The sequence below is a fragment of the Panthera leo genome, chromosome D1 (genome assembly GCF_018350215.1).
Source record: "Panthera leo isolate Ple1 chromosome D1, P.leo_Ple1_pat1.1, whole genome shotgun sequence".
NCBI classification, from domain to species: Eukaryota; Metazoa; Chordata; class Mammalia; order Carnivora; family Felidae; genus Panthera; species Panthera leo.
The window spans coordinates 15921707-15948018 of record NC_056688.1 but is presented as its reverse complement, the minus strand read 5'-3'; the positions used below and the strand labels follow the sequence as shown (position 1 = coordinate 15948018).

Below are 26312 nucleotides of genomic sequence, written 5' to 3'. Positions count from 1 at the left end.
ACTTTATAAGTAGGCTATGGAAAGAAAAGTGCTTTTTCAAAAGTGTTTAACCTCCCAGTGTCTTTCCAAACTTAAGTTATAGCAGCATTTATTAAAAAAATAGAAAACATCTGAAAGTTTAGTTGCCCCCACCCCCGCCCCATCTTTATAGCCTAATAACTTCAGTTTTCACTGACTGGGCCAAAGATGTTCTTTCTTTTAACAAACTGGAATTTTCAAATAGGTTATCTGTATTTAAATATGCTGAACTTTGACTAGTCTTTTTAGAAAAATTGGTACAATATTCATATGAACCTTGATTCTGCATTCATTCTCTACCTATCTCATTTTGCCTTTTACACGAAAAAAGTAAAATTTTAACACTCAATTTGGAAACTAAAAGTTACATTAAAATATTTATTATTATTATTATTTGAGAGAGAGTACAAGCTAGCGGGGGAGGGGCAGAGAGGGGAGACAGGATTCGAAGCAGGGCCCACGCTGTCAGTGCAGCATGATGTGGGGCCTGAACTTAGGAACTATGAGATCATGATCTGAGCTGAAGTCAGATGCTTAAGCGACTGAGCCACCCAGGTGCCCCAAAACTAAAAGTTGGCTTTTAGGTCTATATTACTTTTAAATTACATTTTCTACTTTTCTCCATAATTCAACCTTTGAAAATAACAATATTTTTTCAAACAGATGGCCTGAATGGTGTCCCAAAAGTGTAATGAAGTAGTTAAAACCTCATGGAAAATCTTTTCAGCAAAACTTGTAGCTTGTGTCTTGGCTAAATATTCAGGGGTTAATATGACCCTATTGTTCAGTATCTTTTTCCTAAAGAGAACTTTTGTATGGTAATTTATTTTTTATTGTGCCTAAACACATATGTAAATAACCTTTAGTAGTAAAGAATTATCAATTGTATAATTTGCTTACATACAAATCTAAAAAGTTTACATAGCAAGTACTCAAAAACACATGGTTATGTACTTTATCATTACTAAGAAGTTTTCTTAGAGCCTGGAAGTCAATAATGGGTGAAATTAGTTTATACTGGATAAATAAATGTTTATACTGGATAAAGAATTCTACATTGCTTCGGATAACTGGGAATTGGGCACAACAAACTACTTAGTCTGGGTACTCTTTCTTAGGAAGGGTATCATGTTCTGTTTGGTATTCTAACATCACGTTTTTAATAGAGAAAACCACTAGCTTTCACATCTAGTAACGGAATGGGAACTGAAAAATGTAAAGTTATTAAGCCTTCCCAAAAGCTGAAACGTGGACTTTTGTTCTTCTCTTGATTTCATTAAACACGCAGATTCCAGGAGAATAGGTTGACCAACAATTGTAGCACGGTACCATCCCGTCTCTTAGAAGAATGTGACACCATCGCATAGCTTCCAGCACGGTGAAAACATTACTTTCTCACTTTTCCCACCCAAAGATACATAAATCTAGCTCCTTTCCCCCTCTATTACATGTTGTACTGATTTCATCATTGCCACTGTGAACGGCAGTTTAATAAACACCCCATTTACGTAGGCACTTAGCTGGCTGCTGAACAGCAACACACAAAAACCCAGGCACTAAAGACACTTGAGCTACACATTTATCATGAAGGCCTAATACATATTTATTGACTGATGCTGTACGATCTCCTAGATCTCTCCTAACCAAAACTCTAGAAACCTATTTAAAGACCTCTGGAAGAGAGTCGCAGAATCGAGACTATTTAGTACTGCAGAATCCCACACAAATAAATTGTAATTTTTCCAAAGTCGGTGGCTTACTTCACCGTCAAGCAACAGGGAGTAATTAATTCTTACTCGAAACTTAAAAGAATCGCTTGTCGGGGCAAGTTTCAGGTGTGGCCCTGGAAAGATGCCACGTTCCTATGGCAACCTCGAATCGCCATTTGAAGCGTTCTCGCGACCTCCCGCCCTGACGTCACTTCCGGTATCACCTGTGTGGTTACCGGGAGCTGTAAACAAGGTGTGCAAGCATCCAGAGAGCTGTCGGGATGCAGCAGAGCGGAGCGGGTGGAGGCCGTGGCTGCGCTCTGCTCCCACTGCTGGGCGTCCTGCTCTTCCAGGGTGAGTGCGCCCGCTGGTTCCCCCAACTTCCGGCCGAGGGGGTTAGGGAAGATGGTCGGTTTTCCGGTTCCGGTGTGGGGGGGTCTCAGGAAAGCCCCCACATGGCTTCTAGCAATGCAGGAAATGTGAGGGTGTGGGGAGGCTGCTCTCTTCCAGTATTCGCCACCCACTGAGCAGCCTGTCAGTGCTTTTCCTGAGCGCTGGGGACGACGGACCCTTTGCGTGACTCGCTTTGTATTGTGGTGCTGGCACGACTTGCTAGAACCACGGAGGGCTCTGGCTTCGGGGGCACCCGGTCCTATCCTGTGATGACTTATCAGCGGTTGACCCTGCTGTGGTTTTGTGGGCTGTGTGCCCTGATTAGGATGGGGCAGTTCTAGTGCTCAGTAGTTTGGCTCAGTAACTGTTGGTACGTTTGTTTTTTGTAGGTGGTTGTCAGGGACTAGGAAGTAAAATGGGTATTGGTCACAGATGGGATGTGCTGTGATTTCGTTAACGCTGGAGAGGCATTTGGTTGAGGAAAAGCCACTGCTGGAGCATTTTAACGACATTTTTAAACTACAAGAAAGGGCATCCCTTTTCTGTTAACATTTTAATCTATTAACCAATATCAGAAGTGCAGTATTCATGCTATGGCGCGTTCTAAGGATTTGGATACATTTTGCTTTGATGCAATTTTCAAATTGCATAAATTTCAGCCCGACCTAATTGCCTTCGTTTTAGGGTGCCATTATGTCCTGCATTTGTGTGTGTGTGTGTGTGTGTGTGTGTGTGTGTGTGTGTGTCTTCTCAGGAAGTCGTATGTTAATAGATCAGAGTGAATTGTTAATTTCATAAAATTTCCCTGTGGTTAAGAGGGAATTTCTGAAGGGGGGCTTTAACATAAAGACATCAGTTGTTCTAAATCTTAGCATGTAAGGCCAGGAAGTTTTTATTTATTTGATGACTAATATCCAGGTTGCCAGCACACTCCTTGGTACCTCCCAGCTCTCTGTGTCATCACAGGTGTCCAGTTTTTCAGCTAAATTATTTTGCAATATAATATGTAGACTGACCTACTGTAATCCTAGTTTCATCTCTCCCCATCCCCCAGATATTCCAAAGTTGTCCTATTGTGAAAAAAAAAAAAATCTAGAAATGATGAGTGGTTTCGTAAACTTGATGTCATTTCACATAGAAAAGCATCCATCAATTATAGCAGACCAAATAATTCAAACTTAAAAGTTTGTGACCTGTGTGTAGTTGAATTGATTTATCTTTGTCTTTTATTTTATTTTTTAATGTTTATTTATTTACTTTTGAGAGAGAGAGAAAGCAGGGGATGGGCAGAGAGAGAGAAAGAGAGACAGAGAATCCCAAGCAGTCTCTGCCCTGTTAGCCCAGAGCCCCGGGAACCCCTGAACACTGAGATCATGACCTGAGCTGAAACCAAGAGTCAGATGCTTAACTGACAGAGCCATCCAGGTGTCCCTGTCTTTTGTTTTTAGAGCTGACTTTGGCTCAGGCCATGATCTCTTGGTTTGGTTCGTGGGTTTGAGCCCCCGTGTGGGGGCTCCACATGGGGCCTGCTTGGGATTCTCTCTCTCTTCCTCTCTGCCCCTCCACGCTCTGTCTCTCGCTGTCTCTCAAAATAAATAAGCTCAACATAGCTTTATTCAGATAGAATTCACATGCCATACAATGTACCCATTTAAAAGGTCCAACTGAGTGTTTTTTAGGGTGTTCACAGACTTGTGCAATCACCACCATAATCAACTTTAGAATGTTTTCATCACCCCAAAGAGAAACTCCATATGCATTAAGTCACTCCCCATTCCTCCCTTCCCCCGCCCCGGGGCAGACACCAATCTACTTTCTATTGCTATGATTTGCCTATTCTGGACATCTCACATAAATAGAATCATACAATATATATTCCTTTGTGGCTAGGTTTTTTCACTTAGCATGTTTTCAAAGTTCACCCATTTTTTGGAATCTGTTTCACACCAGTGTTTATCTGCTTTTCCCCTTCAAAGATAGGACCCATTAAATGATTAGCTTGTTTGAATTCTCCAATTTGTAAACATAGTCCCGTTATATCAGTTGTCAAGTACATGGAAACGATAGTTTAGGCAGCCTAGGGTTCTTACACTTTTCTCCATATAAGTGTGCACTTTTATGAAACAAACGTTGACAGCTTTGTATTCTGGGAAATTGTGTAAAACTTGGAGTTTTGTTTTGTCATATTCTTTTCTTTCCTTCTGTGCATAAAATTACATATGTTTCAGTGTGATATTCTTGTTTTCCTCCCAGATTAAAAAAAAAAACTTGTTAATGATTATATTTTTATTGTTGGCTATTTTGACTTGGCAAGAATGCTTTTTTACTCAGGAGAAAATATAAATATCCCTAAATACATTGGGTTTAGGATGAAAATTTCTGAATGAATGTAACAGTGGATTAGTTATTTTATTTTATTTATTTATTTATTTATTTATTTATTTATTTTTGGGTAGAGTAGACAAATTATTTTACATCTATTGATTGTAACATACTTTTAATTTTTAGAAACTAAATTTTTAGAAACTAATTTTTAGAAACGAAACATACCTGGGTAACTGGCACCTAAGTCAGGGTTTAAAGTGTCACTGGTACTCCAGAAGCCTTCCTTATACTTCCTTCCGGTCATTATCCCTTCTCCCTGAAAGGGAGGGACAGGTACATTAGTTTAGTTCATCCATGGATCTTACTTTTCTCTATATACTTAAGACCCACTTATCCAATTTTTAGATTTCAGTAAAGTGACTTTACATATTGATAACTTTGTGGTGAAATCATGCTAATGAACACGGAGTTAAGATATATTAACAAGAAATTGGTTGTTAGGTAGACTTCTTAATGGGGTACTTACTCTAATTCAGTAACCAAAACTTGCCCAGAACTTGTAGGTTTTATGCTTGTTTGACAAGAATTTTTGTTTCATAAAAAGGAAACTCTGTTGGTTTGGTTCAGTTGAATATTACTGAGCATCCACAGTGCCCTAGCTTCTGTTTTGATGAGCTCAGCCTCTATTGGAGAAGACAGACAAGCCAATAGATAATTTTAGAATCTGGTATTAAGAGAGAAATATGCAAGAAACTGTGGGAGCACAGAAGAGACGCCCTTAATCAGCCACGAGGGTACAGGGAAGACTTCCTGGATGTGCCACCGAAGTTCAATCTCGAAAGAAGTTGAGGGGCACCTGGGTGGCTCAGTGGGTTAAGCATCCGACTTTGGCTCAGGTCATGATCTCATGGTTCCTGAGTTTGAGCCCTCTGTGCTGTCAGTGCGGAGCCTGCTTCTGATCCTTTGTCCGCACTCCCCCTCCCCCGCTTCCCTGCCCCTCCCCTGATGATTCATTCTCTCTCTCTCTCTCTCTCTCTCTCTCTCTCTCTCTCCCCCCAGCCCCAAATAAATAAACTTAAAAAAAGAAGAAGGAGAAGAAGAAGGAGGAGGAGAAGGAGAAGTAGTAGTTAGAGATAGGGAGTAAGTAAATTCCAGACAGAGAGAGGAACATGAATAAGGCATAGAGTCTTTAAATAACTTCCCAGCAAATTTTTTGAGACGTATACTTTGATTGGGTTAACTGAAATCACATGTGGAGTGTGTGTGTGTGTGTGTGACACAATCAGTGTGGAGTGTTGGCTGGAGGGCTGGAGGGACATTAAGGAGATTCTGGCTTATAACTGTAACTCACATATTTCTTCTTTGCTCTAAACCAGGGCCGGCAAACTTTTGTAAAAGGATAGAGGATAAATATTTGAGGCTTTGTGGGCCATAGGTCTCTGTTGCAACTGCTCACCTCGGCTTGAGTAGCGCAAAAGCAGCCCTAGACAATATCTAAATGAATAAATGTGGCTGTGTTCTAATAAAACTTTATTTACAAAGAGTCATCGTACGTTAGATTTGGCCAGCGGGCCATAGTTTGCTGACCCTTACCCTACACCAACTGTCCACTGACATTATCTCTTGGCTATCTCAAAGGCCCATTAAACTTATCCGAAATCAAGCTAACGCTTTCTCCCCTTCCCTTCTCTAGTCTTTCCTGTGTCAGTGAATGGTATCACCAAGTCAGAAACCTGGGAACCGTCCTTGATACTCTGTTTCCCTAACATTCCACAACCAGTCTGCCACCAATCCTTACTGATTTTACTTTGTAAGTATGGTCTTCCTGGGTCTTTCCATGTCCACTACCACCAACTTAGTTCAAGCTTTATTTTTCACTTGGCTATTGGAGTAGTTTTCTAAGTAATCTTAGATTTACTCTTGACTCCTCCTCAGTGTCTTCCCTAGAGTGATCTTTTAAAAATGAAAACCTCATCATGTCTTTTTTCACTCAGTCCCACATTTAACTGTTTTCCTTGGCTTCCCACTACTCTGAGAATAAGGACCCAAATCTTTAAGGTTCTGTATGACCTGCTTACCACCCATCCACATCTCCCTTTCTCTCATGCTGTTTGCCTTCCTTTCGGTTCCTTGGCTGCCTGTGCTCCTACTTGGCACAGGACCTTTGCATATGTTGTATTCTCTACCGGGAATGCTCTCCTTCTCCTCACTTTGTCACCCTTCCTTCAGAGCTCAACTCAAAAGGCAACTTTTTCGGGGAAGCTTTCATTAACCACTCCCTGCTCCCCTACTGTAATAGGTGCATTTCTGCTACTCTCTTGGTCTTTGCTTCAGAGTACTTGCCAGGTTTTGTAATTACACGTTTGTCTTTATGATTGATTTGATTGATAATGTTGAACTTTTGATGTATTTTAAGCTCCAAAATAGGGAGCATATTTATTTTGCTCATGTTTAATTCCAGGCTCAGAGGGTGGCACACAAATGGATGCTCAATTACTATATGTTTGAAGAGTGAGTGAGTGAATAAGTGTATTGTCAAGAAAGCCTTGGGATGGAGAAGGTCTAGGAGCAAGCAGTCACTGCTTTAGAGAGATCCAATAAAATCAGGATAGAAGGACACCTATTGGGGTTTTTCCAGTTTTAGGACATGATGCTCTTTACCAGAAATGGTAGTGGAGTCTGGATTGTGCTATAAGGGTCCAGAAGTGAATGGGAAGGGGGGAAATGGAGATGCCAGGTGTATACTGCTCTTTCACAAACTTGGCTTAGAAACGAAAGAGAGGGCAGTAGCTGGTAACACATAGTATCATGGGGTTAAGGGAAGATCATTATTATCTTGTTTTATTGTTATTTGTCTACCCATTTTTAAGGATGGGAGAGACTTCTCTGTGTTGAAACGAAGAGGCTGAGGGGGGAGAGGGCCCTCTGGAAAGGAAGAGGTTGAAGATAGTAGAGAGAGAGGGTTTTTCTGCTGAAGCAGGGCTTGGAGGGGAGGGCTCCAAGGCAGGACCAAAGAGGATGGCCTTGCATAGGAAAAGGGATACCACACCCTTTGAGACTGAAAGTATGGGTGGGTGTAGCTGCAGGAAAATCCGTGGCTGGGCAGTTTGTAAAGCCTCACATTTCTTGAAAAAAGTAAGAGGAAACGTTTTCTTCTGAGAAAGAGGGATTTGGAGGTTGCATAGAGGATGGTGAAAAGGGCAAAGGTTTGAGGAATCCGAAAGAGCTGCTGATCAAGGCTGCTTCGTTAAGGGCTCAGCTATGGGTGGAATCCATGAATTTCTCATGGTAACTATCTGTGCAGTTGTGTCATTTTTCTCCTTTACCGCACACCAGCCACAGCCGAGGAGGTCATCTCGGGCTGAGCTTTTCCTGAACGGGTGCACTGGAAAGAGAAGGGTGTAGAGGACTTAAGCCTGTTGGAAATACCGTAAAAAAGGGGGAGCGGAAGAGACCGCATGACTAATGAGCACACTTGGTTCCTATACGAGAATTTCTGGTGACCTGTCCACCTCTTTCTCTCAGTCTGCGTCTGCTCCCTTGCCTCTGAATTTTTGCCTTCAAGGTGCTCACGAACAGGGGAAATAGTCTTTCTAAATTGAGGGCAATCAACAGTATATGTACCTGAGGAGCATTATGTATTATTTGTTATGAAAACAGTGAAGAAAGAGCAGTCAACTGCACCCAGAGGAATCTGGGAAGGCATCACAGAGGGGGCCGCTATTTGGACAGGGTCTTGAAGGTGCGTGAGCACCGTGGGGGAGGCACACGCAGGCAGGATTGGTAGGAATGGGGAGAGCCTTCCAGATAATGCCACATTCGAAGAGAGGCACAGTGGCGTGAAAGGACCTCGTAAATTTGGGAAATGGTGGCTATCCTGGGCGTGGTGGAGGGGATGGACGGGATGGGTAAGTGGGTGGAGTAGCAGAAGTTTGGGGCCAGGCTGTTCACTGTTTGGATTTTATTCTACGGCTCAAGGAGGAATTATTGAAGGTTTTTGAATGTTTGTGGTGTTCATTTAACGACAACGGCCAACATTTATTGAAAGATTCTATTTCAGACGCTATGCTAAGCATTTTTGTGTTATCTTATTTAATCTTACTAGATCCTAGCAGTGATCCAAGGAAGTGGGCCTTGTCGCTCTTCCGTTTACCAAGTGAGGAGACTGAAGCTCGAGTAGGTTAGGCAACTGTGATCCAAATCTTCCAGCTAGAAAGTAGCTGGGCTAGAACGGAGGTCCAGGCCTATCTAATTCTAAATCTGTGCTTTCAAATCTCTCGACTGTACTTACGTCTTAGGATAAAGGAGTAGTATGGGGAGAGTGTAGATTATCCATCCATTTTCAGCTCCCAGTTAAAAAAAAAAATTCTTTTTTACACTTATTTATTTTTGAGAGACAAAGGGAGACAGAGCGCGAGTGGGGGAGGGGCAGAGAGAGAGGGAGACACAGACTCCGAAGCAGGCTCCAGGCTCGGAGCTGTCAGCCCAGAGCCCGACGCGGGGCTCGAACCCGCGGACCGTGAGATCACGACCTGAGCCGAGGTTGGATGCTCAACTGACTGAGGTGCCCCTCCAGCTCCCAGCTTTTGAGCTTGTTCTTGAGTAATGAGTAAGGTGGATCGGGAGTGAGGGCCTAGGAGAGAGTAGGGGCTGAGGGATGAAGGCTTTTGGGGCAGAGGAACATCATTTGCAAAGTCCTAGAAGGAACGACAGATCTAGCATGGCAAAGCCAGAGTGGATGCGATGGAGGAAACAGAAGTAAATCCTTATCTTTGAGATGGGTCAGATCTCATTGGAGTTGTGAGCTCAGCCTTGGTCTCCTCCTTTTAAGAGGAATGCGCACAGACTAGATTATCTTGAGAAGAGCAAGAAAAATCATTCAAAGCAGACAGAGGTGAAGGCGTTGATGACTCATAGCTGGGTCTGTGACGGGCAGGGTTGAGAGAGTGTAGGCAGGACTGAAGAGGTGGCCATCATAAGGTTGAAGCCATCTAACATGCACTGGGGTAGGCAGGCTTTCCAGTGTTACACCTATTTTCACTCATTTATTCCTCACAGTGACCTACTGAGGCCAGCGCTGTTGTTCTCATGCCCACCAGGGTGAGAAACTGAAGACTAACGTAACTTGCTAAGACCACAGGGCCAGCAAGTAATTCAGCTGGGGTTTGCCTCGACCGGAGGAGGGCCTGCTGGTTTTCAGATTGGTGTGTGGGTTTGCGCTCTTCTGAAACCTTGCTGCTCTGTTCGCCTTTGGCCTGCCGAAAGAATCATGGCTTGTTGCAGTGGAGGAGGAAGCAGTGAAAACAAAGTGCGGGTGACTTTCCTAAAAAATGACTCCCTGGTGGAAGATAAACTTCTCCTCTGCGTTCTCTGAACGCGGAGGGGATTGGTCAGAGGAAAGCGGAAGCTCTTCCTGGGGGAACTGGGATGCCAGATTTGGATATCTGAGCCAGTTTTGGCAAGAGTTCAATCTCTGGAGGGTTTAGAAACGATATCTTATTTTTACATTTTACAATCTTGGTGTTTTTTTTTTTTAAATGTTTATTCATTCTTGAGGGTCAGAGAGAGACTGAAGGCGAACGGGGAAGGGGCAGAGAGAGGGAGACACAGAATCCAAAACAGGCTCTAGGCTCTGAGCTGTCAGCACAGAGCCCAAAAAGGGGGGGTGGGGGTGGGGGGGCTCCAACTCATGAAGAGTGAGATCATGACCTGAGCCCAAGTCAGACGCTTACCCGACTGAGCCATCCAGGTGCCCCTTTATTTTTACATTTCAGAATGCATTAAATTGTTCTGTTTTCTTCCCCCATGATTTACGTTTAATGGATGTGGGATTCATTAACCAGAGGGAAGAATAAAATACAACCAGATCGAACCTTGGAGCAGCTTTCTAAAATTCTTTGAAACAAAATGCCCTATTCTTGTTTCCTGTTCTCATTTTGCTGGTGGTTGAGACAGCGGTAGCTTTGGGTTACAACTGTGCTGTACTTGGGGATAAGTCCCTTCGACCACAACAGCTGCCATAATTCCTGGCGGGGAGTGGGGGTGGGGCGGATGTGTGTGTGTCGAGGGGGAGTGAGTGGCGTTGCCTTTCAGCTGCTGTGGGCAGACCTACTTGTTTGTACTTCATTTGACCACAGTCTGTCTTTGGAAAGATGCTGGTGTTTTAGATTTTTTAGGTTTTAGATGGTGTTTAGGTTTCAGATTTTTACCCAAGCATTCGTGCTGTGACTGAATATCGTAAACTGACAAAAACACTCTCCTTGGTTAACGCAGATATCTGCTCCTTGTCCTTCTGGGCCTGCCTGACAAGATATTTGTTACTCCGAGAGCCCTGAAAATGATAGTGTCTGCGCACTGTTCACTCACATCTGTATATCCCGCCCAGCTGCCTACCTTTTAAATGTTTGGGCTTTGCTCTGATTAGGTGTTTACATCGCCCTTTCCTTGGAGATTAAAGCGGATGCGCATGTCCGGGGTTACGTTGGAGAGAAGATCAAGTTGAAATGCACCTTCAGGTCGACTTCATCTATCACTGACAAACTCACCATAGACTGGACGTACCGAGCCCCCAGCAGCAGTCGTACTGAATCCGTGAGTATTTCCTCTTGAGGACACTTCTTTGAGTCTTCTGTGGCCCACAGCTCTGGAGTCCTTTTACTCCAAGTCCCAGGCCCCCCTTAGACCTTCTCATCTTAGAATCAAAGATAAGCTTCTGTCCGATATGGCATCCATTTGGTCACATACGGCTTTTTTTTTGTGGGAGGATTTTGTAAATACGCCATATAGGAAAAAAAAAATTGCCAGAAACTCAGAGGAAATGTGGTTCACTTTTGTTTCCCGTTTGTTGTTTCTTTTTGCATGTTTTCCTAGCTTATTTTCAGATTCCAAGTACTACCACGAGTATCTCCAGGACTGCTGGCTAGAAAAAATTCTATCGGTCCCGGTCATAGACATCCTGTCTCATAAAGCTGCTCATTTCCTGTGGCATGAGGCTGTCTCCATGGGTGTATCTGTTTGCGTATCTGTACTCAGTAGATTTATCTTGGCACCGTGTCCTAGCATGTAAACATCTGCACTGATTTATATAGTTCCCTTCAGAGGGGATGGTGGCACCTCGTGTTGATGACAGATGCTGTTGGTGACAGATGGCCTTGCAACGTTAGAAGCAATATACTTTATACACACATATAACACACATTTATGGCCCAGATCCCATTGTTGATGTCTAATTGGAGATTGCAGTGCTATTAAAAAACCCTTTCTCTTTATGCTTCCAGCAGCATCCTTTGTTCAGGATAGATGCTATATCGAGGATGTAAATGTCATAGCTGTATTTTCGAAAGTATCCCTAGTTTGTTTATACTGCGTTCTTCCCTGGGAAACTTTCTCTTTGATCTTAACATATAAGGTTTGGGTTTTGCTTTAGGACCCATTATTGAGAGCCAGAGAGCTTGGAAGCAGGTAGGGGGCTGCAGTGAAGGAAGCTATTCCTGGTCTCTCTTCCTTAAAACAGTTCCTTTTGTTTTGAGTTATCAGAAAACTATAGCTGGCCTTATTTGGCTCTGCCTCCTTGGCCAAAAGCAGGACAGGGCAAGCAGTGGGAATCTTCTTGGGTCAGAAACCTTCAATGCAAATAGCAGTTCTCATATGGTGCTGTTTTTTTCTGGGAGACTGATTAGAAAGCCAGCAAGCTCACCTGCATTGGAATCAGCGGACCTTTATTTATTGATTAAAAACGCTTATTTATTTATTTGAGAGAGACAAAGTGCTAGTGGGGGAGGGGCAGAGAGGGAGGGAGACACAGAATCCGAAGCAGGCTCCGGGCTCTGAGCTGTCGGCACAGAGCCCGACGCGGGGCTGGAACTCACGGACCGTGAGATCCTGACCTGAGTCGAAGTCGGCCGCTCAACCGACTGAGCCACCGGGCGCCCCTTGAAATCAGTGGACTTTTAAAGCCCCGTTGCCTGATGTCGCAGTCCAGGCCAAGTCAGTCAGGATTCTGTCTGAGTAATCGGTTAGCGAGTATTAGAGAGTCACCAGTTTAACGTGGAACTTACAGGTTGGGTTTATCTCAGAGATACACAGCAGGATTTGTTTTGTCAGTGAGGAGCTTCAAGCCCTTTTACAGAGACGCTGATGATCAGTGGTCGGCATTCTTCACCTCCCTCTTTGTTTGTTTGTTTTCAAGATTTGATTTTTAAGTAATCTCTACACCCAAAGTGGGGCTCGAGATCAAGAGTCGCTGATCCACCGACCGAGCCAGCCGGGTGCTCCCTCCCTCCCTCCTGTCTCATGGCGCTCGTCACACACGTTATTATTTCTTCCTATCTGAATTTCCCCCTTAGACCGGAAGATTCATGACAGCAGGGACTGACTATGCCTGTTTGGCTCTCACTATATCCTTTTGCTTAACCCAGTGCCTAGCGCGTAGTAGGGGTGCCGTAAATATTTGTCGAATGGATACATGAATAATGGAACTGAGAAGTGATTCAGCATCTTCTCCGGGAAGTTGCTCTTCAAAATTGGGCAATTGAGTGCTTGCAAATGGGAAGGTACCAAGTAAACAGATAAAGAGGAAGGCCTTGAAACGTTGCATAAGAGGGAAAGATCATATTGTATTGTAGTACTTGCCTGGCCCACCACCAGACATATACTGAGGTGCTTTTGGTGACAAAGTGTCTGATAATTGATCTGAAGCAACGTCATTTTGATTCAACAGACATTCATTGAGTACTGATCACGTATTTGACTTGCGATTGGTTTGTAATAATGGCCGAGATAACTTGAGAGACGCTTGACTCTATCATAAGAGAATATTTGAGAATGTACTACTGAGTACAGATACGCAAACAGATACACCCATGGAGACAACCTCATGCCACAGGAAATGAGCAGCTTTATGAGACAGGATGTCTATGACTGGGACCGATAGAATTTTTTCTAGCCAGCAGTCCTGGAGATACTCGTGGTAGTACTTGGAATCTGAAAATAAGCTAGGAAATATAATTTGGAATAGTTGTACCAGCCCCATGGAGAGTTCACCGTTGTTATGACACTCAAGTGAGTAAATCTATGGGAATCATTTGCAAACCATAAGGTAGTATACAAATAATTAGCTGCGACTTTAGAGTAGGGTTTCCTTGGGGTGCCTGGGTGGCTCAGTCGGTTAAGCGTCCGAATTTGGCTCAGGTCATGATCTCACGGTTCGTGAGCTCGAGCCCTGCGTCGGGCTCTGTGCCGACAGCTCAGAGCCTGGAGCCTGCCTTGGATTCTGTGTCTCCCTCTCTCTCTGCTCCTCCCCTGCTCATGCTCTGTCTCTCTCTGTCTCAAAAAAAAAAAAAAAAAAAGTTATAAAAAAAAAAAAAAAAGAAGGGTTTCTCAGCTTTGGCACTAATGACATTTTGCGCTGGATAATTCTTTGTTGTGGGGGCCTACCTGGCACACTGTAGGATTTTTACCAGTATCCCTTGACCTCTACCCACTAGATGCCAGTGGCAGTCTCCCCACCTGTGACAACCAAAAATGTCTCCAGACATTGCCAGATGTCTCCTGGAGGCCCCAATTGCCACCACCCAGTTGAGAACTACTGCCTTAGGACTTCAGGGAGAATTTGGAAGAGCTTTGAGAGTTAGGATTCTGGGACTCTTTTGTCAGGCCTTTTCCTGATAAGTTGTATTAACTTGTCTTTTAGCCTATAGGATGAAGGTGAACAAAACATAAAAAAAAAAAAAAAAAAAAAGGTCCAACCGAGAAAACCCATCATGCATTTGTATTTTGTTTTGGACCTACTGAGCTTTACATTGTCACTGCAGTTTGGAAATGAACTTTCTTTCCTTCTGGTGTTTGCTTTTCTTAGATTTTTCATTATCAGTCTTTCCAGTATCCAACCACAGCAGGCACGTTTCGGGATCGAATTTCCTGGGCTGGAGATGTGTACAGAGGGGATGCGTCTATAAGCATCAGCAACCCTACCCTCAAGGACAATGGGACATTCAGCTGTGCCGTGAAGAATCCCCCAGACGTGCACCATAACATTCCCGTGACAGAGCTAACAGTCACAGAGAGGGGTAAGCTAACTGCCGCCAACCTGCTGCGGGGCTTTGTGCCTCCTGTGGCGCTTCCCCGGGTGGTCAGGGACAAGCTAAACTACCTGTCTTTGTGAGCCAGTCAGTCAGTGGGGGCTTCTGCCTTGCTAATTGTCTCTTAGGATGAATTTCTTAATCTTTACTTTGCAACCTGCAGTTGTCACTCAATTGTTGTTCTAGTTTTCCCGTGAATCTCTTTTATTTTAACTTCAGGTGACCAGAGGTCTTGTGGGATGCATGGCAAACCCCTCCGTAAAGGGGGGCTTGTTCCCTGTGTGAAAGATAGGTCATTTGATTTCCCTAGTCCGTTTGCACCCTCAGTTGTGAGGCCGTGTTCTTGCCCGTGTCTTGAAAGTGTGCCCCCTCTAACGAGGCGGGCAGCATACTTCTTTTATGTTGGAAAGGGCAGCGGTTTCCTTTTGGTGTGAAACCCAAGGAAAGTAGGTTAAGGACTGACCTTTTTTTTTTTTTTCGACATTATTCCCTGGTGACTCCTGAGTGGCCATTCTAATCCTCAGTTGGATTGGAACCAAAGACCTAGAGATACAGAACGGCATTGTGGTTCGTTATAGATGGCCTATCATTTCACAGGTCTTTCTCAAGTCTGTCTGTCTCCCTTCCTTTCCCTTCTCCGTCTCTTTCTTTAAAAAAAAGTTTTGTTTTTTTTTTTTTAACATTTATTCATTTTTGAGAGACAGAGCATGAGCTGGGGAGGGGCAGAGAGAGAGAGAGACACAGAATCTGAAGCAGGTTCCAGGCTCTGAGCCGTCAGCACAGAGCCCAGCGCAGGACTCGAACCCACAAACTGTGAGATTGTGACCTGAGTCAAAGTCGGATGCTTAAGGGACTGAGCCACCCAGGCGCCCCTCTTCTTTCTTTTGTTAAGATGGTAACTCAAGGTTTAGGGGCGCCTGGGTGGCTCAGTCGGTTAAGCGTCCGACTTCAGCTCAGGTCACGATCTCGCGGTCCGTGAGTTCAAGCCCCGCGTCAGGCTCGGGGCTGATGGCTCAGAGCCTGGAGCCTGCTTCCGATTCTGTGTCTCCCTCTCTCTCTACCCCTCCCCCGTTCATGCTCCGTCTTTCTCTGTCTCAAAAATAGATAAACTTTAAAAACAAAAACAAAAACAAACAAAAAAAAAAAGATGGTAACTCAAGGTTTCAAAGATCCAGTCACGCTCATGCTGCTGGCTGCCGTAGAAAGTAGTATAGTGTTTTTGGAAGAGAGTTTGGTAGTATGAGTCTGTGTGCCCCTTGATCCAGTAATACCATGTAAAATTTTATCTTAAAGAAATAGACGTAAATATGAAGATTTACGTACAAAGATGATCATCATAAAGTAACTTGTAGATTCAAGGAATTGGAAACAATTCGGATGTCTAGCATTCCAATCCTGGTTCAACAAATGACTCAGTGTGCTAGAATACCATGCTGCCGTTAAAAAATAACACCCAGAAGGAATTTTTAATGACCCGAGAAACATTTATTATATGGTACCTAAAAGAGGGGTCTAGAAACAGTCTGTAAAATATGATCCGTACTTCTAAAAATGTGCACTCTCCTCCCTACCTGCAGACCCATACCCACGTACTCCAAGAAAGCACTGGACGGGTAGATACCAATGCGTTAATCCTAGGGAGTGGGACCGTGGCTACGTTTTTATTCTTTTTGTACCTTTGTGTACTTTCTACCCCTTCTACCACGAATTTATTCCTGTTGTGATCAGAAGAAATACAAGAGCAGGAGCACCCGGGTGGCTCAGTTGGTTGAGCGCCCGACTTCGGCTCAGGTCACGATCTCGCGGTTCGTGGGTTCGGGCCCCGCGTGGGGTCCTGTGCTGACAGCTCCGAGCCCAGAGCCCGCTTCCGATTCTGCGTCTCCCTCTCTGTCTGCCTGTCTGTGTCTCAAAAATAAATAAGCATTAAAAAAAAAAAAAAAAGAAATACACGAGCAAAAGTAAAAGCTTTCTCATGTCAAAGGAGGCCCTTTTGCGCGTCCTGCCCTCTCACCTTCCCTTTCCCCCCGTCTAGGGTTTGGCATCATGCTCTCCTCTGTGGCCCTCCTCTCCGTCCTTGTCTTCGTCCCCTCAGCCGTGGTGGTTGTCCTGCTGCTGGTGAGGATGGGGAGGAAATCAGCTGGGCTGAAGAAGAGGAACAAGTCTGGCTACAAGAAGTCGTCTATTGAGGTGTCAGATGAGTAAGTCCGGCTGGAGCCCTGAGCAGCCTGTCCCTTTCTTCTTCAGAGCTGTGCTTTGTGGACAGTACCCAGAGATCTGAATCCACGCCTTTCCTTCTCCCCAGGCCAAGTTTAGTTCTGCCGAGGAGTACCAGAGGGAAGGTTGGAGGTGAAACTGGTGGATATTAATTCGGAGAGAGAGGTGGAGGGGTGAACAGCATGGTCCTACTCTCTCCTTTGGAAATCAGATTAGACTCTGCTATGGTTCTGCGTATACATCCCCAAGGAGATCACATTCCTTCCAACTTACCAGGAAATTCCAACAAGTCGGTTATTTTTCCCTTCTTGTTTCGACACCAAGCTGATGTCTCCCGACAGAAAATGCCTAAGCAGTGAGGAAGGCCTTAAGAATAATAGCCTTAGACGGCAAAAACCGATTTAAAGCAGCAAGATCTGTTCTTGGTCAGCAGATGCTCTGAGGGGCTAATGGGATTGTGATTATCCAATCACATTTATGAAACGTCATGTTGCCAGTGAGCAGGCATGATCCAGTATTTTCTCTAAGAATAAATCTACAAAAAAAAGGTGACAGAGTCTGCATGAAAACCCTTTTCATTCTCCATTGTCTATACCAGGTGTTCCTAACGTTGGGAGGGAACGCTTACCTGGGGAGGGTCTAAAATGTTCTCTGTGTGTGTGTGTGTGTGTGTGTGCGGGCACGTTCATGTGTGTGCATTATTTCACGGGAGAGAGAGGGCCCTTTCCAAGGAATCTGTGGGCCCGCTAAAAAGGTAATGAGCTCTTGGTAGAAATACTAAAATGTCTATTTCTAAGCACAATGTAACAAGCCTCCTCCTTAGGTCACATTGTTTCCTGACATTTCTTCTCTTTCACTCCACCTACCAGCTGCATTGAGCTTATTTGCTTCTCTGAACACACTGTATACCCTCAAGTCTTTTTTTTTTTTTTCTCCCACATGCTTTTCTCTCACTTGGAATCCTCCCCTTCCCTCTCTTGTTTGCCTGGAAAACTCTTCCTTGTCCTACAAGACCCAGATGAAGTGTCTCCTTCTCGTGAGTGTCCCTGAGTCGTCCCCCCCCCCCCCCCCAGAGTAGGCCACTCCCTCCTCTTTGCTGCCATAGCAGTTTGACCTTAAGGACTGAAACATTTTATTACATCGTGTCATAAAGTACTCATTAAGTTTCAACAGGTTTCGCACACCCATGAGATTGTGAGCTCTTTAAGGGGCAGTGTTTTATTTATGCCTGTACCCCCAGCTCAGCACAATGGCTCATCCGTGGTGGCTCATACATTCATTTCTAAATGAACGATTGGGAACAACCCCTATTTATTGGGCACTTCCTATGTGTCAGGCACTGTGGGACGTGTTTTACATGTGGTTATTTTTTATCCCAGAGCTTAAGTCACCTGCCTAGTCACCCTGCTAGTAAGTGGCAGAACTGGAATTTAAAACGCCACCTGTCTGACTTCAACAGCGGCGTGCTTAACTGCTCTACTGTGCCGAGGACAGTCATTGTTCAGATCTGGTTTGTCCTTTTTCTCCAGCACTGACCAGGAGGAGGCGGACGACTGCATGGCGAGGCTTTGTGTTCGTTGCGCCGAGTGCCTGGTAAGCCGGTGCCATTTCTCAGTTTGCTCTTCACGCTCCTTCTTCCTGCTGACTTACGGGGACCCTTGCTCCCAGAGGCAGCAGAGGATGCTTGGGTAGATCCGAAGCAAGGTCTTCCCTTAAAGCATTTCGGTCTCAGGGGAACCCCTACTGATTCTTTTTTTTTTTTTTTTTTTCTTTTTTTTTTAAGTAGGCTCCATGCTCAGTGCAGGGCCTAACACGGGGTTTGAACTCACAGCCCTGAGATCAATACCTGAACTGAGATCAAGAGTTGGATGCTTAACCGACTGAGCCACTCAGGCGCCCCGACCCCTGCCGATTCTAACCATTATTTTGTTTTTTGTCTCACGGGCATAGAGCGATGTCCTTAGGTTAGGGAAGGGACCGTGTAGAACTGTGTCTGCCAACTGACAGCGAACCCCCTGAAAGATGGGTGCCTTAAGCCACTGGGTCACACTAGCAGATTTTGTCTGGTTGGACTCAGAGTCCTGAATTGAACTTTCCTGCTGTGTGTCAGTCCCCCCCCCCCCCCCGCCACTCCCCCCCCCCCCCCCCCCCCCCCCCCCCCCCCCCCCCGGGGGAATCAGTGGGATACAACCTTTTGGGTGACTTGTGGCTTCATCAACAAGAAGTACCCCTGTCGGAAGGCCAGAGTTTTGATTTAAATTTCAAAAGGCTGTCACCCCTCCCCTTTTAAGCTCTTGCTGCGATTGGTTGGCTCCTGCGGCTGTCCCAGGGTCCTAGGAGGAAAGACTCTCTGATGTGGTGCAATTGGAAACAGGTCAAAAGCAACTTACCATCTAATATGAAACATACCTGTCATTGCCGGGTTTAAGCTGGAATTCTCTTTGTACTCATCGCCAAGCTCAGCCCTTGGCCAGGTGACCGCAGCGTTCTTTTGTTCCTCTCGTTTTCAGACTTGAGTGTGATGGGTAAGGCGAGGGACAGTGCCAGTGAGGAGGACCTAGTTATAACCCCTCGGGGTTTGAGTACTTTGATGACACAAAGTAAGAGGGTTCTCATCCAGCTTTCAGATATTAATTCATTCAGCAGTTATTTAGTGAGCATCTGACATGTGCCAGATAGGATTCTGGGTACTTAGGAAGCACGAGTGAACAATACTGACAAAAATCTCTGCCCTCAAATAACTTACATTCTTTTCCATGCCTAGAAGACGCTCATTCTCGGGGAGCCTGGCTGGCTCAGTCTGTAGAGCACGGGACTCTTAATCACGGGGTTGTGGTTTCAAGCCCCACATTGGTGTAGAGATTACTTAAAAAACAAGAAAGAAAGAAAGAAAGAAAGATAACTCCAAGACACAACTGAAATGTCACTTTCTCATAAATTGGGGTACAAACAGTAACTAATGAAATCTTTTAAAAATAAGTGAACATATGGTATATCAGATGGCCCTCAATGCTATAGAGAAAAATAAAATAGGGAAGGGAGATGGGATGGCTGGAAGGCGGTATGGTATTACATAGGGTAGCTGGGGATATCATCATCACTGAAATGATATTTGAGCAGACACCTAAAAGAAGCAGATAGGAAGCCATATAGCTGTTCTGGAGGAGAATTTCGGGCAGAAGAAATGGTAGGTGCAAAGGCTCTGGGGAGGTGGGGCATGATTGGCATGTTCTAGGAATAGCCAGGAAGCCGGCGTGGCAGGAACGAAGCAAGCAAGGTGAAGAATTGTATTTATTGGTATCAGAGAGAGAATGCTCAATCTTATAGAACATTGCAGGTGATGCGAATGATCTGGGCGTTTATTCTTAGTGAAATGGGACGTGCTAGAGGTTTTCGAGAAGAGCAGAACCGTGAACTGATGTCTGTTTGCAAAGGGTCATCCCGGCTTCTGTATTGACAAGACGTAGGACCATGGTCAGGGGACCCTGACAGTCAGAAAGCCCAGCCAAGAGACCTTAACAATGATGCAGGTGAGAGAAGATGGTACTGGTTTGAACCAGGGTGCTAAGAAGTGGTTGTGTTCTGATTATAGTTTGAAGGTGAAGCCAGAAGGATTTATGGGTGGGTTTCACGTATATGGGAAAGAATGAGGAGTCAGGGATACTTAATTCCCTGGTTCTTGACTTTAGCAACTGGTGGAATAGATAGAAAAGGTAGATTAGATGTAGACCAGAGCCCTGGATCTCTCCAAGATGGATAGACCTGGCAAAGGAAGAAGAATTGGTGGAGGAGTCTGAGAAGGAATGTCCAGCGAGCTAGGAGAAAACCAGGAGGGTTTGCTATCCTGGGAGCCCAGTGAAGATTGAGTTTCAGGGAAAAGAAAGTGATCAGCTGTGTCAGTTGCTGCTGAGTCAGGTCAAGTAAAATGAGAGCTGAGGGTTGATTACTGGCCGGTCTGGTGGTGTGGGGGCCGTTGGTGACCTCGGGAGAAGCAGCTTCCGCGGGGTTAGCGGGGAAGAAAGCCCGACCGGGGCAAGGTCAAGAAAGAACACGACGAGAGACACTGGCGACAGTGGGTGTGAACAGCTCTTGCGAGGAGTTTTGCTGTGAAGAGGTGCAGAGAAAGAGGGCAATAGGTAGCAGGGAGATGTGTCTCAAGGGTTACCTTTCTGTTGAAGATGAGAGAAATTACGGCACGTGTGTATGTGATGGGAACGATTCAGTAGAAAAGGGAAAAATGATGCTGCAGGAGGGAGAGAGGAGGTTGCTGGAGTAACTCCAGGATGCAGTGGACAAGCGGGGATGCTGGCCTTAAATAAAGGCGGGGAGAGCAGACCCCTAAGAATAGTAAGGAAGACCGCACAGTTGGGCCCCGATGCAGGTGAGTGGGCACATACGGTGATGGGAGCTTGCGAAGCTTCCCTGCCGACTACTCTATTCCCAATGTGGGGAGAAAGCAAGGTCGTCAGCTGACAGCAAAGTGAGGAGTAGGTGCTGGAGGGAGGTTTGGGGAAGGAGGGAAGGCTATGGAACAGTAATCCAGGAAAATGAATGGCCTAGAGAAATGTGGTCTGCTAGGTAGTTCTAATGGGCCAGTTGAGGTTAGAGGTAATGAATACAAATGTAAATAATAAGAGTGAGGGGCACCTGGGTGGCTCAGGGGCTAAGGGCCCGACTTCAGCTCAGGTCATGATCTTGCTGTTCATGAGTTCGAGCCCTGCGTGGGGCTCTATGCTGACAGCTCAGAGCCTGGAGCCTACTTCGGATTCTGCGTCTCCCTCTCTCTCTGTCCCTCCCCCGCCCACATTCTGTCTCTCTCTCTCTGAAAAATAAGTAAGCATTAAAAAAATATATATATGTTTAAAAATAAACAAGAGTAAGAATGAGAATAATGGTACCAGTAGCCAATCTTGAACGAGCACTGACAGCGTTAGGCACAGGGCTAAGTGATTTCCATACATTGTGTCATCCGATTCTCATAGCCTTCCTGTGAGGTGTCTATGAGTATTTTTATTACCCCCATTTTACAAATAAGGAAACTGAGGCTTAGAGACGTTAAATAACTTTAAAGTTCACACAGCCAGCAAGGGGCGGAGCTGGGGTTGGCGCTCAGAGAAACCCCGAAGCCGCAACTCCTCACTATAGTCCCGCGTGTTCTGCTGCAGACAGGCGCCTTTTCCCGCGTGTTGAGGTTTTAAAGAATATCCGCCACGGAAAAGGGAACCACTAGGGTCTCAAGACAGAAATTAGCCCCAAAGACACCAAATATGTTGAAGTCCTGTGACACTTCATGGGGATGTAGGTGTGTGGATGACGTTAATTTCACCGTTAATGTCGCCCCACGCTGAGCTCCATCCGAGGGGTCCTAGAATGTGGTCTTCGTCTAAGCTCTGAACTACACCTGGTATGGTGTCAGTGACATTATACTTCATATAGACACCACAGCTGCTTTTCTTTCCCTCCAGGATTCAGACTACGAAGAGACATATTGATGAAAGGCTTCATGATGTAAGAAGAGTCACCTGATAGAAAATATCCCGTCCCACTGGCAGCTAAAGCCTCTCAGAGAATCGAAGCTGCTCGGATCGCTGTGCCAGAGGATTCTGGAAGCCATCCGTAGAGACGTTAGGAACCATTTATTTATTGAACAACTGTTCTTTTTATATTTATGAACTGTTCAAGAACTCCCAGAAGAAACTCCTACCTACCCGTTCTAATAACTTATGCTCTAATCGAATGAAGGAATTCTCTTCCTGAATAGAAAGAAACTTTTTGTTTTTGCCTTTGCCCTTGAACGTGTTACGTGCTTTCTTCTGGTTACTTGAGGGAAAATCCTAAATGTTGGCCACACCGCTGAGGCCAAAATATTTTTAAAAAATGAAATGGAGCTTGTAGTGTCCAGATGTGCGACGAGACGAGATGTTTGGGATAAGTATTCTTTGGCATTTGCTCCGTGAATGTTTTCAGCTGTGGATCAGCGCACAGCATGTACTCATTGGTTTAATGACATCATCCGTTGTGTTTGGGTGACTCGGAACTCTAATTTCCATAGAGTCGGTAGGGCCCGGAGCCCATGGTTTGCTTTGACTGGGTTTTTAAAGTATTAAAGTGTCGTCAGTGTCCAATTAAGGAAAGGAACGGTGACGTAGAGGGATCCCTTTCTTTTGTGTTGCTAGGTGCAGCTTCGAAAGGTTTTTTTTTTGTGGGGAAATGTATAGAATATTTTATCAGTTATTTGCAAGGAAATCATCTTTTTTTTTTCTTTTTTTTTTTTAACAAATGCCACTCCAGAGTTCAAATGTTGGATTTACTTTAACGAGGCTTATGTTTATCGGAAATCATCTTTTGACCTTTGTTATTCTTCGGAACTTTTCTGAGTTCTAAAATGCGCCAAATATGAGTGAACCAAGGTATTTACAAACTGTTTTTGTTTATGTCGTATTTGACATAAGGAAGTGAGGTCTATACTTCTCTATAGTCTATACTTCTCATTTCTATTCTCTCAGTACCTTATATCAGCTTCCTCCATTTTCCTTCAGCAACTGATTTCAAATTTTAATTTACATGGGATTTTCTACAAGCCATTAAGTAATACGTGTGACATGTCCGGAAGGGCTGATAGTATAGTCCTCTGTAAAAGAGCGATAGAGTTCACTTCTCGATTATGAGAGACAAAAATTATCCTCCCTCCTCCCATCTTTGTTTTTTGTTTTGTTTTGTTTTCCCATGGTTCTTCACTAGGTGGCTAGGGAGGTTTCCATATTACAGCCTGATACGCCCCATATGTTACACAAAAAATCACTTTGCCAAGATTTATGTTTAAAATTTTGGGTCATTAGTTCTGGAAGTCATCAGTAAAGACTTTAAGAATTATGATATGGGTTCGGCCTGGCCTCTTTTGTTAATCTAGTCCATACATAAGAGAGTCTGGTTCATTAACAGATATTACGATTTACCTCTGGTCACGTAAGGAAGTGAAAGAGGCAAAGACACGTTGACTGTTTATTTCCAGTGGTTGAGCCTCAGAGTCTTGGGCTGTTTGTCAAGTATATGGTTGTCTGGGGCCAGCCTGGTGACAGACACTCTGACACCACAGCAGAGAGGGGAAAACATATTTGAGCAACAAGAGTAAATAATTTGGGTTCTGGGAGATTTGAAGATAGAGACCCAATTGTGGGGTAGACTTTTTGTGGGTCTGAGAAAGAGATGATGTGACAGGAACCCAGTTAAAACCGCATTTCATGAATTGAGGAACCGGGTTTGTCTGGGGTTTCTTGTAATTTCCTTTCAGGTGTGTTATGAGGATTAATCCAGTTGTAGTAAGCTTGTCACTGTAGGTAAAGGGTGCTGTGTGACCACTTGGTCATGTTATTTTGTAGCCTCGATCGTGATTTGAACAAGTCCCTTTCTTTTTAAGTGACCGAACAACAGCATCCTTCGTGGTAAGAGAGTAGGCTGGGGATTTAGTCGTCTCTGTGGGTTTACGGTCGCACCAGTCATAAGGCTTCTGTCAGTGTTCTTCTTTATCTCTTACATTGAGGTCTGGGTTACAGCCTTCCCCCCACCCCCAAAAGGAGCAAAAAGCAGTTCCTTTTTTTTAAAGATGGAAGAAAGATAACTTTTTTTTTTAAACGTACTCTTTTTAATACCTTCTAAGGTGCTATTCTCCCTCTCTCTCGTTTTCTTTTCGCTGCTCTGTATGCAGAACACATCGAATGAAGACCAGCCTTGTCTAGAAAGGGAATTGAATTCTGAAAGCTTCAGAGGGGGTTAAAAGCCTTTCAGAATTTTTCTTTGGCTGCCGGAGGCTTTACTCGGGGCTACACTATCTTACAAGTTTCGTGCATTGAGCTCTCAATTCCGTTATCGAATGTGAATTTATGAAATGCTTTGTGTTTCCCACGGGTCCCCTTGCCCCAGGCTTCGTGGAGAAGGTACTAGGTCTCCGCAGCTCCCAAATCGTGCGCTGGTGTTTCAAGAGGGAATGTTGAATGTTCCTGTTTAAGGAGAATTTTTGGAGGCCAAATCCTCAATCTGAACGTTCTGTCGTGTCACTCAGTTACGGTTCTAAAAGGGAGCCGGGAAGACCCCCGGAGAGCCGGAGAGCGGACCAAGACTGTCATTTAATTGCACAACTGGAAACTTCGCTGCCAGAAGAGGCAGCTGCATTCGTTCGATTCCTGCGTTGGACTGTTGTTAACCACTGCATTTCACAGCGTTTTTTTTTTGTTGTTTTGTTTTGTTTTGCAGGAGAATGGCACTGTTGGGCCATGTGCACAGACATTGTAACTCTTGATATCTTTACCACATCACAGTTAATAAACTGCTTTGCACTGTCTGGCTACTTTCTGGTTTGTATCTACATGTAAAATGAGAGCTGTCATGTGAAAGGGGAGGAGGTTGTGGTTTTCAGCATCAAGCAGCCATTCGCGTCTAAGCTTTACCCCTGCAAGACCCTGCACGGATTCAATGGGGTGCTGGAGCCAGTTCACCCAGCAAGAGCTGATCGTTAAATTTTTAGGAATTTTGCAAACTGATTGTTAAACTACTGGTGGCTTGAAATAGGCTGTGGTGGGTGTTTATGTAAGTTGCTGGCTTACCAGTACACTATTTCTAAGAACCATGTAGCATAGGGGCGCCTGGGTGGCCCAGTCAGTTAAGCATCTGACTTCGGCTCAGGTCATGATCTCCTGGTTCATGAGTTTGAGCCCCTCATCGGGCTCTGTGCTGACAGCACGGAGCCTGGAGCCTGCTTTGGATTCTGTGTCTCCCTCTCTCTCTGCCCCTTCCCTGCTTATACTCTGTCTTCTCTCTCTCTCTCAAAAATAAATAAACATTAAAAAAAAAAAAAAGAACAGTGTAGCATAGTCCTTGAGAGGAGCAAGTATTCAACAAGTTTTCAAATGATACAGGACAAGTTCCAAAAAACCATGATGGCCATGTGTAGGTAGGTCAAGCCAACCCAACCAAGGTTGAGGGTGTGTACAACTGAGAACACTTATTTTGAAGTGGCAACTTATTTTTTTAAAAAAATTTTAAACATTTATTTATTTTTGAGAGAGAGAGAGAGAGACAGAGCACGAACGGGGGAAGGGCAGAGAGAGAGGGAGACACAGAATCCCAAGCAGGCTCCAGGCTCTGAGCTGTCAGCACAGTGTCCGATGCGGGGCTTGAACCCACGAATCATATCCTGATCTGAGCCGAAGTCGAACGCTTAACCGACTGAGTCACCCAGGCACCGCTGGAGTGGTGACTTAAAAGCAAAAGATAGTTTGAAGCGAAGAAGCTTTGAGTTCTTATCTACGATGTCCAAATCACTCAAGGGGTTCTCTGGGGAAATAAAATGCTACTTGCATTCTGGAAATGCTGATATCACATGGTCAGAGGACACCGACATGGTAAGCTGGAGGACTGAGCAGGCTTCTCTTTGGAAGCAGGGGTTGGGTGATTGCCTGGCTACATTGCACCTATGTGTTGAGAGAAGAAAACAAAAGAGGTTGCTATAATTTTACTTTTATTATCTTATTTTATTTTTAAATTATAGGTAAAGCAAGCATAGGAGAGGGGCAGACGG

General features: G+C 44.7%; 1 protein-coding gene across 6 annotated transcripts; it reads left to right on the top strand.

Annotated features, from left to right (window-relative positions):
* Positions 1-512: 512 nt before the first annotated feature.
* MPZL3 (myelin protein zero like 3) lies at positions 513-25076 on the top strand. Of its 6 annotated transcripts, none has more exons than XR_006194080.1 (7): positions 513-2081; positions 6139-6255; positions 10870-11036; positions 14302-14512; positions 16557-16722; positions 16827-17286; positions 18268-18324. XR_006194080.1 is itself a non-coding variant. In XM_042907015.1 (7 exons), exons 1-7 carry the CDS (start codon positions 2009-2011, stop codon positions 22228-22230), a joined length of 825 nt encoding a protein of 274 aa, XP_042762949.1. In that variant the 5' UTR covers positions 513-2008; the 3' UTR covers positions 22231-25076. The 6 variants fall into 6 exon arrangements, 4 of the variants coding, with proteins under 4 accessions (XP_042762949.1, XP_042762950.1, XP_042762951.1 ...); XR_006194079.1 differs by lacking the exon at positions 18268-18324 and adding an exon at positions 18118-18261; XM_042907015.1 differs by lacking the exon at positions 16827-17286 and adding an exon at positions 22204-25076 and having other exon boundaries at positions 18268-18331.
* Positions 25077-26312: the final 1236 nt, after the last annotated feature.

Coding starts and splice junctions, on each gene's coding strand:
- MPZL3 (XM_042907015.1), top strand. CDS start 2,009: ATGCAGCAGAGCGGAGCGGGTGGAGGCCGTGGCTGCGCTCTGCTCCCA. Junction 14,513..16,556: donor GCTAACAGTCACAGAGAGGG/GTAAGCTAACTG, acceptor CCCCCCGTCTAG/GGTTTGGCATCATGCTCTCC. Junction 18,332..22,203: donor TTCGTTGCGCCGAGTGCCTG/GTAAGCCGGTGC, acceptor CTTTCCCTCCAG/GATTCAGACTACGAAGAGAC.